General features: G+C 45.4%; 1 protein-coding gene across 1 annotated transcript in view; it reads left to right on the top strand.

Annotated features, from left to right (window-relative positions):
• Nucleotides 1–14,252, top strand: part of LOC149343554 (uncharacterized) — a 49,428-nt gene that overhangs the window by 8,648 nt on the left and 26,528 nt on the right. Inside the window, exons 2-3 of the mRNA XM_089542426.1 lie at nt 10,862–11,068; nt 12,777–12,973. Of these exons, the coding sequence (XP_089398552.1) occupies nt 10,862–11,068; nt 12,777–12,973 (404 nt within the window). The remainder of the gene's footprint in view (nt 1–10,861; nt 11,069–12,776; nt 12,974–14,252) is intronic.

The following is a 14,252-nucleotide window of genomic DNA, read 5'->3' as shown; positions in this document are numbered from 1 at the left end:
GCTTCGAAACGTGTAGTTTCGCTTGTAAAGCGAGCTTTTCTTTTAAAAGATGGCATTAGCGGCGTTAATTCAGTGTTTCTTGCTGAGTGCGTCTGTTTAGAAAGAAAACGATATTAGCATTTCCTAATGGCTGTTTTCTTTAGTTCCTAAAATAATTCCGAAAAACTAAGGCGAATTCTTTGAATTGACGAAGCATAAGTGGTTTTCTGCTCGCGGCTAATCTTTTTGCCACTTGCTTCAATGCCCGCATGGAAGGATGGCACGCAAGGGATAACCAAATCAATGCTGGGATACGACATATCAGTTATGCGCATCTCTCCAACTAAGAACTTTTGAGCTGATACTAGCATCCGGGAGTACGTTTGCATGGGTGACTAAAGACAGATGCATTAAGGTTAAGACTTGAGTACGTATTGGCCGCGAAGAAATGAATGAATGAAATCGCCCTCTAAACCAGTCAGAGGAGAGCTAAGACTGCGCGAATAGGACGAGGATAAGAGGCAAAGAAACGAATATGACACCACGGGCGATCCAAACTAGTGCCCCTAGCCGTGAACCACCTAACTTGTTGTTAATAACAGAGATTCAACGCCAAAATCATTTTTCGCTCCCATGTACTTCGCGTCTCAGGTTTCTTAGGAATCAAAAATAAATTTTGCGGTTTTTGTATGTACTTGTGTAAAATTCGGAACATGTCTGTGGCATGCTCCAGATGGCATCGTCGAGGCACACTGGGTTCACCTGAAGGGGGGAGGCCCACATTATTTCGATAGCAATATCACTCTAGTTAATGCATGTGCAGTTGTGTGTACTTTTTATAGATCACTTAATGAGCATACGCTTAACAATTGCTACGAAAAAGTTGGACTTGACTTATAGTAATTGATTGCACCCCTTATTTCGTTATATTCATTAACGACCATGACCACAAATGCGACATCGCAGAGGAGCTGAGCTTAAAACAGGTGGACTGACGCCGACACACTTACTCATTCGGCGGACATGTATCTGAGGTCGCGGTTAAATGCTGATGGCCTTCGCTCGCATTGCATGCGACAAAGAAAGGAGTTGTACGAACCTAACATGCCACATGAAAGCAGCGATTCACCAGTTGTTGCGCAGGACAAGAGAGTGCTCAACTTTCTTATCGAAGCAACACTGAAATGAAGTGCGGAAGGTTTCAAGAACAAAAAAAGCGCTAAACCGCCCACTTTTTTCTTGGTTTTAAAGAAAAACTATACGTGATGGTACATGCAGAGAAACTTCTTATTAAAATGGGGCATTCAAGTCCTGGCTTCTATGGCGGTTTTCAGAGGTGGGGAGATCTCTTATTCCTTACATAGTAGCGGACCGTTTCGTTGGATTTTGAGGTTTAAATGCATTCGCATCGGGTCATCACGCCTTTTTGCTACTTGTCAAGCATTTTTGGGATATATCAAAGGTTTTTATGCATATAAAATGCTCTCAAATGCTGCTAGTTACCCTCAGGAGCACTCTTTTTGTCATGAAAAGGATTCACGCTGACTTAACGGCGTATATCAATGTATAGAGATGTAGCGAATAGCAACTGTTATATTATTAAATTCCCTTTCTTGATTACCGCTCCTTTGCTTTATAACAATATTACGCCGAAAATATGAGATTTACAACCAATTAGATGTCAGTGCGACGGCAGCCAAGATAGAAAAACAGTTCGCGCACGCTTCCAGCAGACTGGCTGTCATTGCAAGAGCACGTTGTTTCCTGACAGTGTCCTATGTGGAAGAAATAATTGTGCATGTCCTTTCTGGATTTCTTTAAATCCTTAGCTATGCAGAGTGTTAGCGGGAAAGAAATTATCTAACGGCGCACTAGATTTGCTTTTTCATTTCTGTTGTTTGTTTTTCTGAAATCTGACAACGAACGAAATTTCTGGCGTTTGAGCTTCAGCGGGTCTTCCCCTATTCTATGATATTTTTCTGTCCAGCCTACAAAAAAAATGATAACGAAGTGTAGCACTTAGCCTAGTCGGTGAAAGGATAGGAATTCATTTAACGTTCAGCACATCTGCATACGCGCGAATAAGGACAAAGTCTGTTTTATAATAGCATTTCTTTCTGTAAGCTTTTTCCAATACTTTTTAAGAGACTCCTTTAAAGTATATTGCAGATCGGCCTAGAAAATGCCTGGTTATTTTTTTTTCTCTTTCCGAGTATCCCTGAGTTGTATTTTGTCTCAGGAATATCACGCCGTCGAGACCAATTTCCAGCACGTGATGAGTTGCATCGTAAATAACCCCAATGTTTCGTGCTTATCCTGACTTCTGCGCCACTTTCATTTCGCCACAATTTTTCTCGTTCTCCACTTTTGTATTTTTTTGTATTTGTTGCAACAAAAAAGTGCTGTTTTGACGGCCGTCTCTCTTGACGGGCCCAATTTTAACCGGATTCTCCGAAAACCGAGCGTTGAAGGATTGGGCGAAGAAAACGTTTCATCATAAAACGCGCACTTAGTTCCGAAACTTCGCTCTAATATTCACTACCGCCTGCATCTCGTTTGGCGGATTTTATCTCCCTCTTTATCGCATCAACCGCGTGACAAACAGGACTGTTTATGGCAGCCGACGTTCCATTGCGAAGGACCACCACGCGTGCACTCGGAGTGGCTTTCAGTCCGTGTTGGGGTAAGCAGCCCGAATCACTTACTGCTTCGCGTGACGCTCGTTCGCATAAACATCACCGCCTGCGCCCTGCTGCGCCGCTGACGCGTCCCGACCCTGGCCAATAATGGGTTGACGAGCGCGCCATCTCTCGAGACAGTTTTGAAATATATGGTGGCGAGTGACAAAAACTGAGTTACTTCTGCTGAGGAGTCAGTCTGGAAAACAGGACACAGGGAAAGGCAAATAGGAGGATATAAAAGGAGGGAGCAGTGACGGAAATGTTTCTGCCAGCGCGTTAGTTTTAACGGATTTTTGTTTATAGTTTTCATTTCAACCGCTCTGCAATGCATGTGATAGGTTCAGCTGAGACACTTACACGGGAGTGTAGGTGCATCTGTTGGTGGAATCAGCTGATGCAATAAAATGATTTTCACGAACCGCTTCAAACAAGCGTTAATTACTTGCGAGGCTGGAAGGCTTACTGGGTGACCAACATATTATTTTCATTCATTCATTCATTCATTCATTCATTCATTCATTCATTCATTCATTCATTCATTCATTCATTCATTCATTCATTTTCTTTCTTTCTCTCTTTCTTACTTCCCTTCTTTCTTTCTTTCTTTCCTTCTTTCTTTCTTTCTTTCTTCCTTCCTTCTTTCCTTCCTTCCTTCCTTCCTTCCTTTCTTTCTTTCTTCTTTCTTTCTCTCTCTCTTTCTTTCTTTCTTTCTTATGGGACCCCGCCTGAGTGATAAGATGATGGGAATCTACGAGTCCCCACATTCTATCCTTGAGATGCGCTTGCATCTGAGCACCAATGTCGAAGGTGGTGCATGCTTTACGGGAAAAAAAAGAATCGTGGCAAATTTTTTACGAATGAAACCAAAGCTATAAAGCCGAAACACGCCCTCTCCTCCTGTACAACGCAATCTAGTCCCCGGCTGCAGTTAGTAGTTTTCTTTTAAAACGAATTATTGGCAATATTTGTCAGTTACGGCACATTTCTAACATAACTGCCAGTTTTAGACGTTAGAGAGCCACTGCAAGCCCAGTTCTATTACAACGAATCTTCTGGGCCCGACCTGATACAATAAACTTCTATAGATGACGCCAACAGTCCCAGAGACAGAACGAAGAAACCGCACAGCGAGCAACGCGCCAGGCCACTAGGTGAATCGTCCTGTGGCCGCATCATTGCCTTAACTAACAAGATAAATTGCCGCCGAGTATATAGAAAAATAAATGTGAACCCCACATCCTGAAGTTTCTGTTGAGTCTGGGCTTTTCCGTGATTTATTGAGATTACAGCTGACGATGGTGTCTGCATAGGGTCGTCCTCAAGATGAATGGCATTGACGTCCTCAGTGATTTTACATTTCCTAGTAAACCGCGCTGACTGCGCATTTATATTACCCCTGCGCCCACCTCGTGTTTTGCTTGTTGCAGTCGTTACAGAATTTGATAATCGTTGAAATCCCTAATTGAGTCGGCGAATTCAAACAGAAATATCTGCCCTTTGTTAACCTTTCGTACCATCTCCTCGCAACACTCTAAAAATGAAACAAACCAAGCTAGCGTGACACCCTCAAAAATTCCGCGAGTCCTGCCGTCCCTGTCGTCTCTTACCTTTTCGCTCTACCCGCTGCGTCACTTAAAAGAAATTTCAAGATATCTTCGTACACAAGGAAGCTACACTTTGATTATCCTTATTGCAATGTGGCCTTCTCTACATTGCATTACAAATTCTTGTCTAGCGGTCATGCCTATCCTACTTAGTGCACAGCTGCAGCAGCGCCGTGCAACGGCCGCTTGCTGCATTTCTCCCGCTACCTCGTCGCTAGCCTGTCGCAAAAATCACCAACTACATAGCGTAAATATCGAAGACTCCATTCACGCCAAGCTACCTTCCTCCCTAATGGACGTAAACGACGCAGCCACGGCACGGCGCTCACAAAAAATAACCATATAAGAAAACCAGTACCGATAACATGAGTGGAGACGAGCGCAGTACTTGACGGGCGGAGGGAACGGAAAATTGCCAATAATTCCGCGCATAATTGGTTAGCCCTCCTCGCTGTACTCCACGGGTAACTCAAACTTGAGTCAGCTCCGGCCCTGTATTGAAAGATGAGAACGGAAGAGTAAGGACACGACGACGATTAGCGAGGCTAAAGTGGTAATAAGTAAAGAAAAATTACTATGGTGGGAAGAAAGGAGGGGGGCAGTGAGGGAGTGAAATGCGCGAAACCCTAACGGCAGGCTTCGCAGTTTCAGCGAGGTAACGGGCATACGTGTCCGCGCCGGACTCGGCGCGCGCCATCGAGTACGGCCTTGTTTTGTCTGGGCGGCCGAACCCTGCAGCCAGTGGCGGCGGCTATAAAAATCCAATTTGGCGGCTCCCGCAAATGGGCCCGCGAACAAGGTGAGCTCTTCGGACGGCCGCCCTTTTATTGCCGCGCATTGGGCCACGTCGCTTCTCCGCTCGGTCTCCGTCAGCCGCAGCGCGATCCCCCCCTCTCCTCCCCCCCCCCCCCCAAAAAAAAAGCACCTGCAGTGCGGTACAGGCAGGTATAGAACAGGTGTAGTAGCTGGAGTGTGGCGAGGGAACGGAGGTGAAGGGCGACTGCGGAGCGGAAAGCTGCGACCAACGCGATCACGTACGGGCTGTCCAAACTTACGACGTGTCCAATGGCCTGTTCATTCGCGGAGAAGCCTCCCCGACTAACTCGCGCCTCGCTGCTACTATACATCCTCCATACCTTTGCTGCCGGTCGGCCGGAGGATGCAGAGGCTGCGGCGGTAGCCGCGCACGTGTCACGGAGCCCAGCCTTGGATATAGAGAGATAAACACTCTGCGCGATGCCCGCTTCCCCCGTTCCTCCCGTTGCTCCTAACCTTACAGGGAGCTTTGCTCTCCGCTTCCCCCTTTAGTGGAGAGGAAGCCCCTCTCTCCTTCCACTTCTTTTTCTACTGCCGTTCTTTCTCTCTCTCTCTATCTGTTGTTTCCTTCCAGCCTGTCTAGCCGGTTTTCTGCTCATGGATTAGAGCTCCTCGTCGGCGCGTTTTGTGAGGAGGCTGTAACCGAATTAAGGAGCAACTGCCCGGGATTATGAAACTTTGATGAAGGCAGTCGGCCCAGCCGAGCCCAGCCTAGTCTGTAGCTAGAGGACAGGGGCGCCCGTCGTCAAAGCCGCGAGGCAGGATATGAAATAAACGAAGAAAACAGAGATGGCAAAGAAAGTATAGTGACTATTCTTCCCCCTCTGCGCTGTGTGGGTTAATCACGGTGTTTCCTCTTGGCTCGTGCGGGGGCTTCTCTGTCCGCGGTCGAGCTTATGGTTCGCTCATTGAGTTCCGTGAGGGAAGCGGCGGTCGGGATTCAATTTAAAGGTTACGAGCGTGGGCCGGGTGGCCCACGCTTTAGGTTTGAGTGAAACGACTTTTTGTTTGTTTTTTCGGTGACTGCTTCTCCTGAAGCAGCGTGTTTTTCGCAGGACAGTAAAGCGAGAGAGAGGGTGATGCCTGAAATGTTACTGGGGCTTTCGTAGAGTTCAAAAGTTTTGGGCCTCGTACGTTTAGCAGTGATTTCGTGTTTTGTTTGACCCTCAACGTTACACAGCAACGCGAGAGCGCAGATAGCGTGCAGGGAACAGTAATATAGAAAATTATTTGTACAATATATTTTGAAGAAAAAAAGAATGGAGCATAAAAGTCAGGAGGAAGGTGCGACCGGGAAATAAGAAAAAAAGGAGGTGTTAAAATAGCCCAGGGTGTCCTGTTACGGTTACGGTTTTCTTTTTTTTATTATTTTAATGATAAGCCGAGTTGAAGCGTTTCCTCCCTCTTATGGAAGGGTTGCTGGATGTGGACGGTACAGTCAGGAACGCAACAGCGCTTTTTCGCTTTCAAACGCGGGCGTCAGGAAGCTACGAATAAGCGAAGTGCCAACGTTTTATTTTTAGGTTGAACCTACAAAATTTAACAAAACTTCTTTTTTAACAAAACTTCTGTTTGGGCTAGATGGTGCATAGCTTATATTGAAATGAAATTTAAGCGCACACAAAAAACGCACACAAGAGGAGGATACACACAGGACAGGCGCTAATTTCATCTGATTTATTCGCAGGTAAGGGAGCGAAATATATACATAAAACGAGACATGCGCAGTAAAGAAACAGATCGTCATATCACACTGCGTGCTCAAGGTATCTGTATTCTGCCTGCAAAAGATTAACTGACGTGACGTGATATGAACCTACAAAAATACAGTTAAGCCAAAATAGGCAAGCATATAAGCAAGAAAAACATGCAGCTTGTCTAACGCTGAGCTTCTCCAAGGCGACGTCGTACTTCTTGAAAATACGACGTCGACGGCAACGCAAAGGCGATATAGTGAAAGGCAGAACACTACGTACGTCGTGTTCTGCATGAGGAACTTTTAAATCTAGTACATAAATAATAAATTCCGAAATATTGACGAAGAATGTTATACACAAGTAAACGCTTAACTTGTGCGAGATATTGTGAAGTGTGGAAAGCGCTGTATTGAGTTTGTTAAAACTGTCAGGACTATTTGGCTTTTCCAGTTAAGTGTACCCTGAACGCGCGAACGTAACTTCGATTACCTACTAAAAATGCTACAATCAGTGTGTTGAGTTTGTACTTTGAGCCTAATTGTGTATCCTTTTACTGAAGAGAAAGCGGCCATCTCACTAGGAAAGGTTCGTCGGTACTCTGCGGCCGAAACTAATGCGATTCCAACCATTCAAACCACGTTGGACTGTACACGACAGGCCGGCAAGCTTACGCGCGGCCTGAGAGAACTCTTTATTGGGATAACCTGTACACATTAAAACAGAAACGAACGAAGCGACGAACAAACTTGAACTTCTCACTAAACCTTGAAGTTCGTGCCTAGCTTATCTGCAATTAAAACAGAGACTCGATTGTTTCTAACAGATCACGTTATATCAACGAAACATAGCCCGCGCACAGCATTAGCTAGTGGGACCATGACAAGTAAAGTAAATAAAAAATCATGGTGCCGCCTAGTATGTCAGTCATTAAAAATGTTAAGCAGGTCGAAAACAAAAGTATGAGGACGACGAGCAAGCGCAGAAACGACAGGAGTGACGCTGTGTTTGCTCGTAGTTTTCGTCTTTTTTCTAGCTGTTTTCATTATTTATTTATTTTATTTTTATTTATTCAATACTGCAGGCCTTTACGGCCCAAGAAGGAGGGGCATACAAATGACATCAGTGTACAGAACGAAGATAGCAAATAATAATTTCAAAACACTTGTTGTATGGGCAATAGAACATGAGCAAAACAAGGACTAAACGAAATGCAAACCGAGCTCTTCATTTGGGAAAGTCAAACATAAACAAACACAAGTAAGTCAATGAATGAAATATGCAAAAATGAAATGTCAAACTTGCAGCAAGGCAAAAACACGATCAGTTTGGGCAACCAAAAAGCAGACAAGAAAAATATTCAAGAGCAATTCAAGGTTTCAAGTGAATCAATGCTGGTTAGAAGAGGCAGAGGTAAGTTGTTCCAATCTGTTATCGTGCGAGGAAAAAAAAGAATATTTAAAAACATTAGTTCTGGTGCTGTATGGCGTTAGAGAGTCATCGTGTCGATGTCGTGTTCGGCGTGCCGTGAGTAGTGTTATGTACGGATCAGTAGTTAGAGCAAGAAGGTTATTTTTAAGAAGGAACATAAATTTTAAGCGCTGAATTACCGTCATCATTGCCATGATGACGGTCCGGATAGCTTTACAATGATCTCAAGAAGACATTTTTCTTATTAATTCAGTCCCTGGGAATGTACGCCAAATCGTAGCCTATCGAGCTGGCATGATTCTCTCATGAAACAAAACAGTGCCTGGCAGGACGACGGTCCGGATAGCTTTACAATGATCTCAAGAAGACATTTTTCTTATTAATTCAGTCCCTGGGAATGTACGCCAAATCGTAGCCTATCGAGCTGGCATGATTCCCTCATGAAACAAAACAGTGCCTGGCAGGGCTTCAGAACCGACATCCTTTCTATACTCAGCTGTTTTTCCTCCTACGTCTTTACATCCTCGATTCTTCCCACCAGTGAAGGAGAGTAAAACCGCTAGCATCTCCTGTTCAACCTACTCTTCTTTTCTTATCTCTCTCTCTCGGGGCGAGGAAGTGACAGTGATAGGCGCACTCTAAACACATTCACGTCTATATGGAAGTAAAAAGGTAGTAAATCGTCCTCTAGCGTACTATCTTTTTATAAAAGAGAGTGGGCTAAAAGACAACATACTCCCTTTTTACTTATTTCTGTTTACAGTGTACCGTCGTCCGCAGTGCCCTTGATTCGTCCGAGAAGGTATCACAAGACACAGGATCACAAGACACAAGACTCTTAGTATCACAAGACACAGGCTCACCTCGACCACACTCTTCTTGACTAGAGGTATACGAGGGGGTACCCAAAAGAAACCGGACTTATTTTTGTTTGCACTTATTTGTTCACATTTTAAGCACAGACCTTCAATCTCCTTCAAAGTATTCCCCACTTGCAATGATACGCTTGTCTAATCTTTCATTCCATTTCTCAAAACATTGTTTAAATTCATCTTTTGTGATGCTTGACAGTGCCTCCGTCGTTTTTTTCTTCACCTCAGCAACATCAGCGAAACGCTTTCCATTCACCTATTTTTTCATTCTAGGAAACAAAGAAAGTAGCACGGGGCAAGGTCGGGAGAGTATGAGGGTTGAGGAATAGGGGTCATGCCATTTTTGGTCCAAAATTTTCGTAGAGACAGGGCTGTTTGAGCAGGGGCATTGCCATGATGGAAAAACCAGTCACCCGACCGCCACAAATCTGGCCGCTTCCACCGCACACTGTTGCCCAATCTTTTCAAAATATCCAAGTAGAAAGCCTGGTTAACTGTCTGACCCTGCGGAACAAATTCTCAATGGACGACTCCTCTCACGTCGAAAAAACAAATCAGCATTATTTTGAGGTTTGGTTTCACCTGACCAGCTTTCTTGAGGCGAGGTGAATTTGAAGTTTTCCATTGGCATGATTGTTGCTTTGATTCGGGATTCGATTCAGGAACACTTGAGTTGTCCCCATAGCATCGTCCTTGTACGTCTTTCTTAATATTTCAATAGTTTCCATTCAACTTTTTTCGAGCAAAAATCAGAATTTCACCGGCGCACCTGTTCACGAAAATCAGCCATTGCAAAAACGACATTCACACAAAACAGTCGTCACTCTAAAACTCTGCCTAAACTAGTCTGACCTCCTTCAACGATGGCAATCGGCTTACTGACTCTGGAATGTTCGTTCTATGCGCTCCTAGTGGCAAAACGCGGTACCACAGAAGCTTTGCCGACCAAAAAATTTAGTCCGGTTTCTTTTGGGTACCCCCTCGTACACTGCAACACTACACCGTCACTGGTCAAGAGAGATGCACGTGGTCACGGGGGGGGGGGGGGGGGGGGGGGTTGTCGTCTCTCGAATATTTAGTTATGATAGTGACACTACGAAGACGACAGCCTCAACAAAAACGCTGAGAAACCTCACAGATTCAGTTATTGCCGGAAAAATGCACCCAAATGGCACTGCCCGCTAACGGAGTTAAGTTAGCTTGATTCACCCACCGTTCGAGCTCTGCTCACTACCGGTTCACGAGTCTGCGCATTGCCGTTAGAGATCAGAGCGCTTTGATCATGTACGAAATGCGAAACTCGACATAGGGCCTACGCATCAAATCCAGTAGTTTTATTGGGCCAAAAATTGTAGTAAGCTGAATATCGCGTTGCCTGTGTGCACTAATAGAAATTGTGCATAAGTCGTAGTGACGCGGTGGCGCATGAAAACAAAATCAGGGACACGAATGAGTAAAAAATGCAATGATCAGCAGTCCAACAGACTAACTACAAGCTAAAAAATGCAATGAATCTCAACGTTTTTTAAGTTAGCGAAAATGAAATGGACCTTTTATTTGGCGCTCCCGGCAGGCACCTCCCTCAGCTAATCGCCGCGAAGTGGTCACAGTGAACAGTCTGATTTCGAAGTGAGTTTTGCGATGAGTATAATCAAAGAGCGGTTACTAGATTTCAGTGGTACTTCCTCGCTATTTCGGAACTATCTACGGTCATTAATTGGGAGCTGTCACTTCGAAGTCTGCATGCACAGCAATTTATCCACCTTGCCTCTTCCACTCCGCAGCATGCTGCTCGCCTCAACCCGACGGGCTGACCAAACTGGCGGCGTTGTCCGGAGGGCGGGTGATGTCGGCGCCGTCTCCGCACCGCTCGGAGGCCGCCGCGCCGGCCTCGGAGAGGAAGTCTGACCCCCACCATCACCCGGCGCCCCCTCTGGGCTCCGGTCCACCGCGGCTCAAGGAGGAGTCCGTCAGCGGATCGGGAAGCACCGGTTAGCCTTGTCTCTCTGGTTGCGCGGGCATAAAAATAGCTTATACACCTTTTGTTAGGCATTATATTAGATGCAGAAAGATGGTTCTTGGAAGCGAGGCCGACTTCATCTAGGGGCCGGAGATAAGTCTGCGCCCGCTGACCAGCCTTCCGACAGAAGGCTTTGTCAGAGCGGAACGCTTCGAAATTTAACTACCTGCTTGAGTTGTTCAACATTTTTATTTTATTTCATTTTATTTACAAATACTATAGCCGGAGGAAAGTATGCGTCCGCTGACCACCCTTCCGACAGCAGGGCTTGTCTTTGTCAAAGCGGGACACTTCGTAATTTAGTTACCTGCAGCCCCCTGTTCAAAATATTTATTTTATTTCATTTTGTTTATTTGCATATACTGCAGGCCCTTTTCGGCTCCAAGCAGGAATGGTTACAATTGTATGAACAAAAACTAAACAGACGTTAAGGTCACTTGGGAAACAGTAGCGCAGGAATATACTGCGATGGGTGGAAAATTGCAAGGTCGAAATAAAAAAAAAACAATGAAACAGATCAACGTCAATGGCACTTAGAAGATCGCTTCAAATTGATGTTTTGAATACACTCCACAAAAGCGTCAAGAGTACAACAATTTACTTCCGCACCAGGCAAACTATTCCAAAGGGCTATCGCACATGGGAACAAAGAATATTTATATGAATTAGTATGACTCTTTGGTTACAGTACTATTTGTTGTGGTTAGTACGTGCAGAATGACTGAATGGTTTGTGAAGAAACACTGATCGGGATGTTTTGAAATGGTCGTGATCGAGCTGATATATGAATTTCAGCCTGGAAGTTGATCTGCGCTGTGCCAGCGTTTGAAGGCTGGCCGTATTTCGTAGGTTAGTTACGCTGGACTAGCGTGAGTAAGTCTTGCTAAGAGCGAAACACCTGTCCATGAGCAATCTTGTGTGCGGCGCTAAAGAGGTGCTGCACTAGATAAGGATAATAGAGGACATCAGACACAAGGCAGCCAAACGCGTTTCCTACTCTCGCATCCCCTTTCTTTTTTAGTTTTTCGAACAGTTCGTTTAGAGCGTCTGCTGTCATGCAGGAGTGAACATCCCGCGGACCATGCGAAACGCGAGCGCTATCTGTGCGCGACATATTCCCGACATTGAAGTGCATAGCCTGATATCACCGCGTTTTCCTCTTCAATATCGTGGACCACTCTTAAAACAAGTTGTGTAGTTTCCTATTCCCCACGCTTCCCCTCTGGAAAGCTTCACACACATCTAGCCGTCGTTCTCTATTAGAAATAAATATCTAGCTATTCGACTTCTAAGCGCGCATTGCGTTTGAGCTTTCACGTCATGAAAAGTATGCCCCAGACGATCACGTAGTTGTGCGTTTGTAATGTTTCTTTTGCGGATGAAAGAAGGATGAAAAGGAAATTGCACGGGCCTGCTGACTGGCTCGAGGTGAGTCACAACCTCTGCCACGTGCAGATAGAGGAGAGTTACAAGATATAAGAAGAAAGAGGGAAGAACAGACGCCGTGCTTTTGGACGCGAAGGTTGTGTTTGTTCTACCTCATTCAGCTAAATCCTAGACCCACTTCGTACTACGTACCGTGCTTCCGATTACGTAGAAGCAACAAGGATTCATTTTTGTGCTCTTCTTTAAAAGAAGGACCCTCGCGCAACTGCGCTTCCGGTTCCCTTTCCGAGCAGGCAGCGCAGCGAGCAGCGGAAGCAGCGGCGGCGGAAGCGGAAGCGGAAGCAAGGTGAAGCAGCGCCGCTCGCGAACCAACTTCACCCTGGAGCAGCTCAACGAGCTGGAGCGGCTGTTCGACGAGACCCACTACCCGGACGCCTTCATGCGCGAGGAGCTCTCGCAGAGGCTGGGGCTGTCCGAGGCGAGGGTGCAGGTACGATACACTCGCCCCCCTTCTGCGGGCCGGCTACTGAGCGCGAAGGGACCACACTCTGAGCAGAAAGGAGTAGAAAAAGGGAGTAACCATGTCCTCTAGCGAAAGCAGTGCGCAGGAGAACAATCTACTCCCTTTTTAGTCCCATACATGTGCTGTTGCAGGAGTCCCATACATGTTGCAGGAGTAGCCACGGCTAATTGATACACAACAGGTTAACACGAAAACGCATGCACAAATGTACCGATAGCTTGTGATAATCATAATCAGCATCAGCGTCCTTGTTACTTTTACTGCGGGACAATGGTCCCTCCCTTTAACAACCAGTTAACCCTACCCTACCCCAGCTCTGGCCACCCTATCATCGTACATTTCTTAATCTGATCTACTAATATGACTCACCCGTTCTCTACTGCGATTCCTGACTTCAATAATACGCTCAGCTCAGCGATGTTCCACTCGGGGAAGCTGCCCTTTGTAAGCGAATTTTAGGAATAAAATTTAGTGAAAGGTTTTAATTAAAATTCAGAGAAGAAGCGAAAATTTCTCATTTTTAATTTTTCTGAACCGATAGATTTTCAAAGGAACTGCAGGAAAAAAGATATTAAATGGGATTTTCTAGTCGTAAATAAGGATATAGGTTACGACATGGAACACCATTGACTACGCTACATTGACGGACCACCGGCTACCTTCTGTTCGCTCAGCACCAGAGCAGCAATGCGTTATATAATCCATGGCCGAAAGCCATGAAATGAAACAACTGATTTGGTGATGAAACCCTTGTACGCAATGAAATATATAAAACGCTGGGATTTTTTTTTTATGAACCCCCTGGCACGTATAGCAACTTGAGCCTAGTACTGGATTGTAAAAAAAAAAAAAGGATAGAAACGGGTGTTTTGAGATGTAGGCGTGTTCAGTTATATCTTTGTCCTGTTTTTTTCTTCGCTATCAGATTTAGATCAACGTATGCAACACCAACAACAAAGCTCAGCAACTCGGACGTATAGAAATAAGTGCTAGATGTCACGATCCGTCCTTTGTACCACACTCCTCAACTCTGCCATCCTTGCATTATACCTTTCTGAAACCGTTTGCCGCCATCTGGACTTTTGCTGAACCAGCGCAAAGAACCCAATGGATTAGAGGTTAAAAGAGGATGGCACGCACGAAAGCTCTGGTGATCGAGATCGGCAACTGTACACTTGCATAGGCAACATTTCATGTCGGTACATGCGTGTCAGTACAGCCTTTTTCTTGCCCTACCTTGCGAGAG

The sequence above is a fragment of the Amblyomma mixtum genome, chromosome 5, assembly GCF_055824585.1.
Source record: "Amblyomma mixtum isolate Tamu chromosome 5, ASM5582458v1, whole genome shotgun sequence".
NCBI lineage: Eukaryota > Metazoa > Arthropoda > Arachnida > Ixodida > Ixodidae > Amblyomma > Amblyomma mixtum.
Note: the sequence above shows the minus strand (reverse complement) of the source record. Positions and strands in the feature narration are given on the sequence as shown.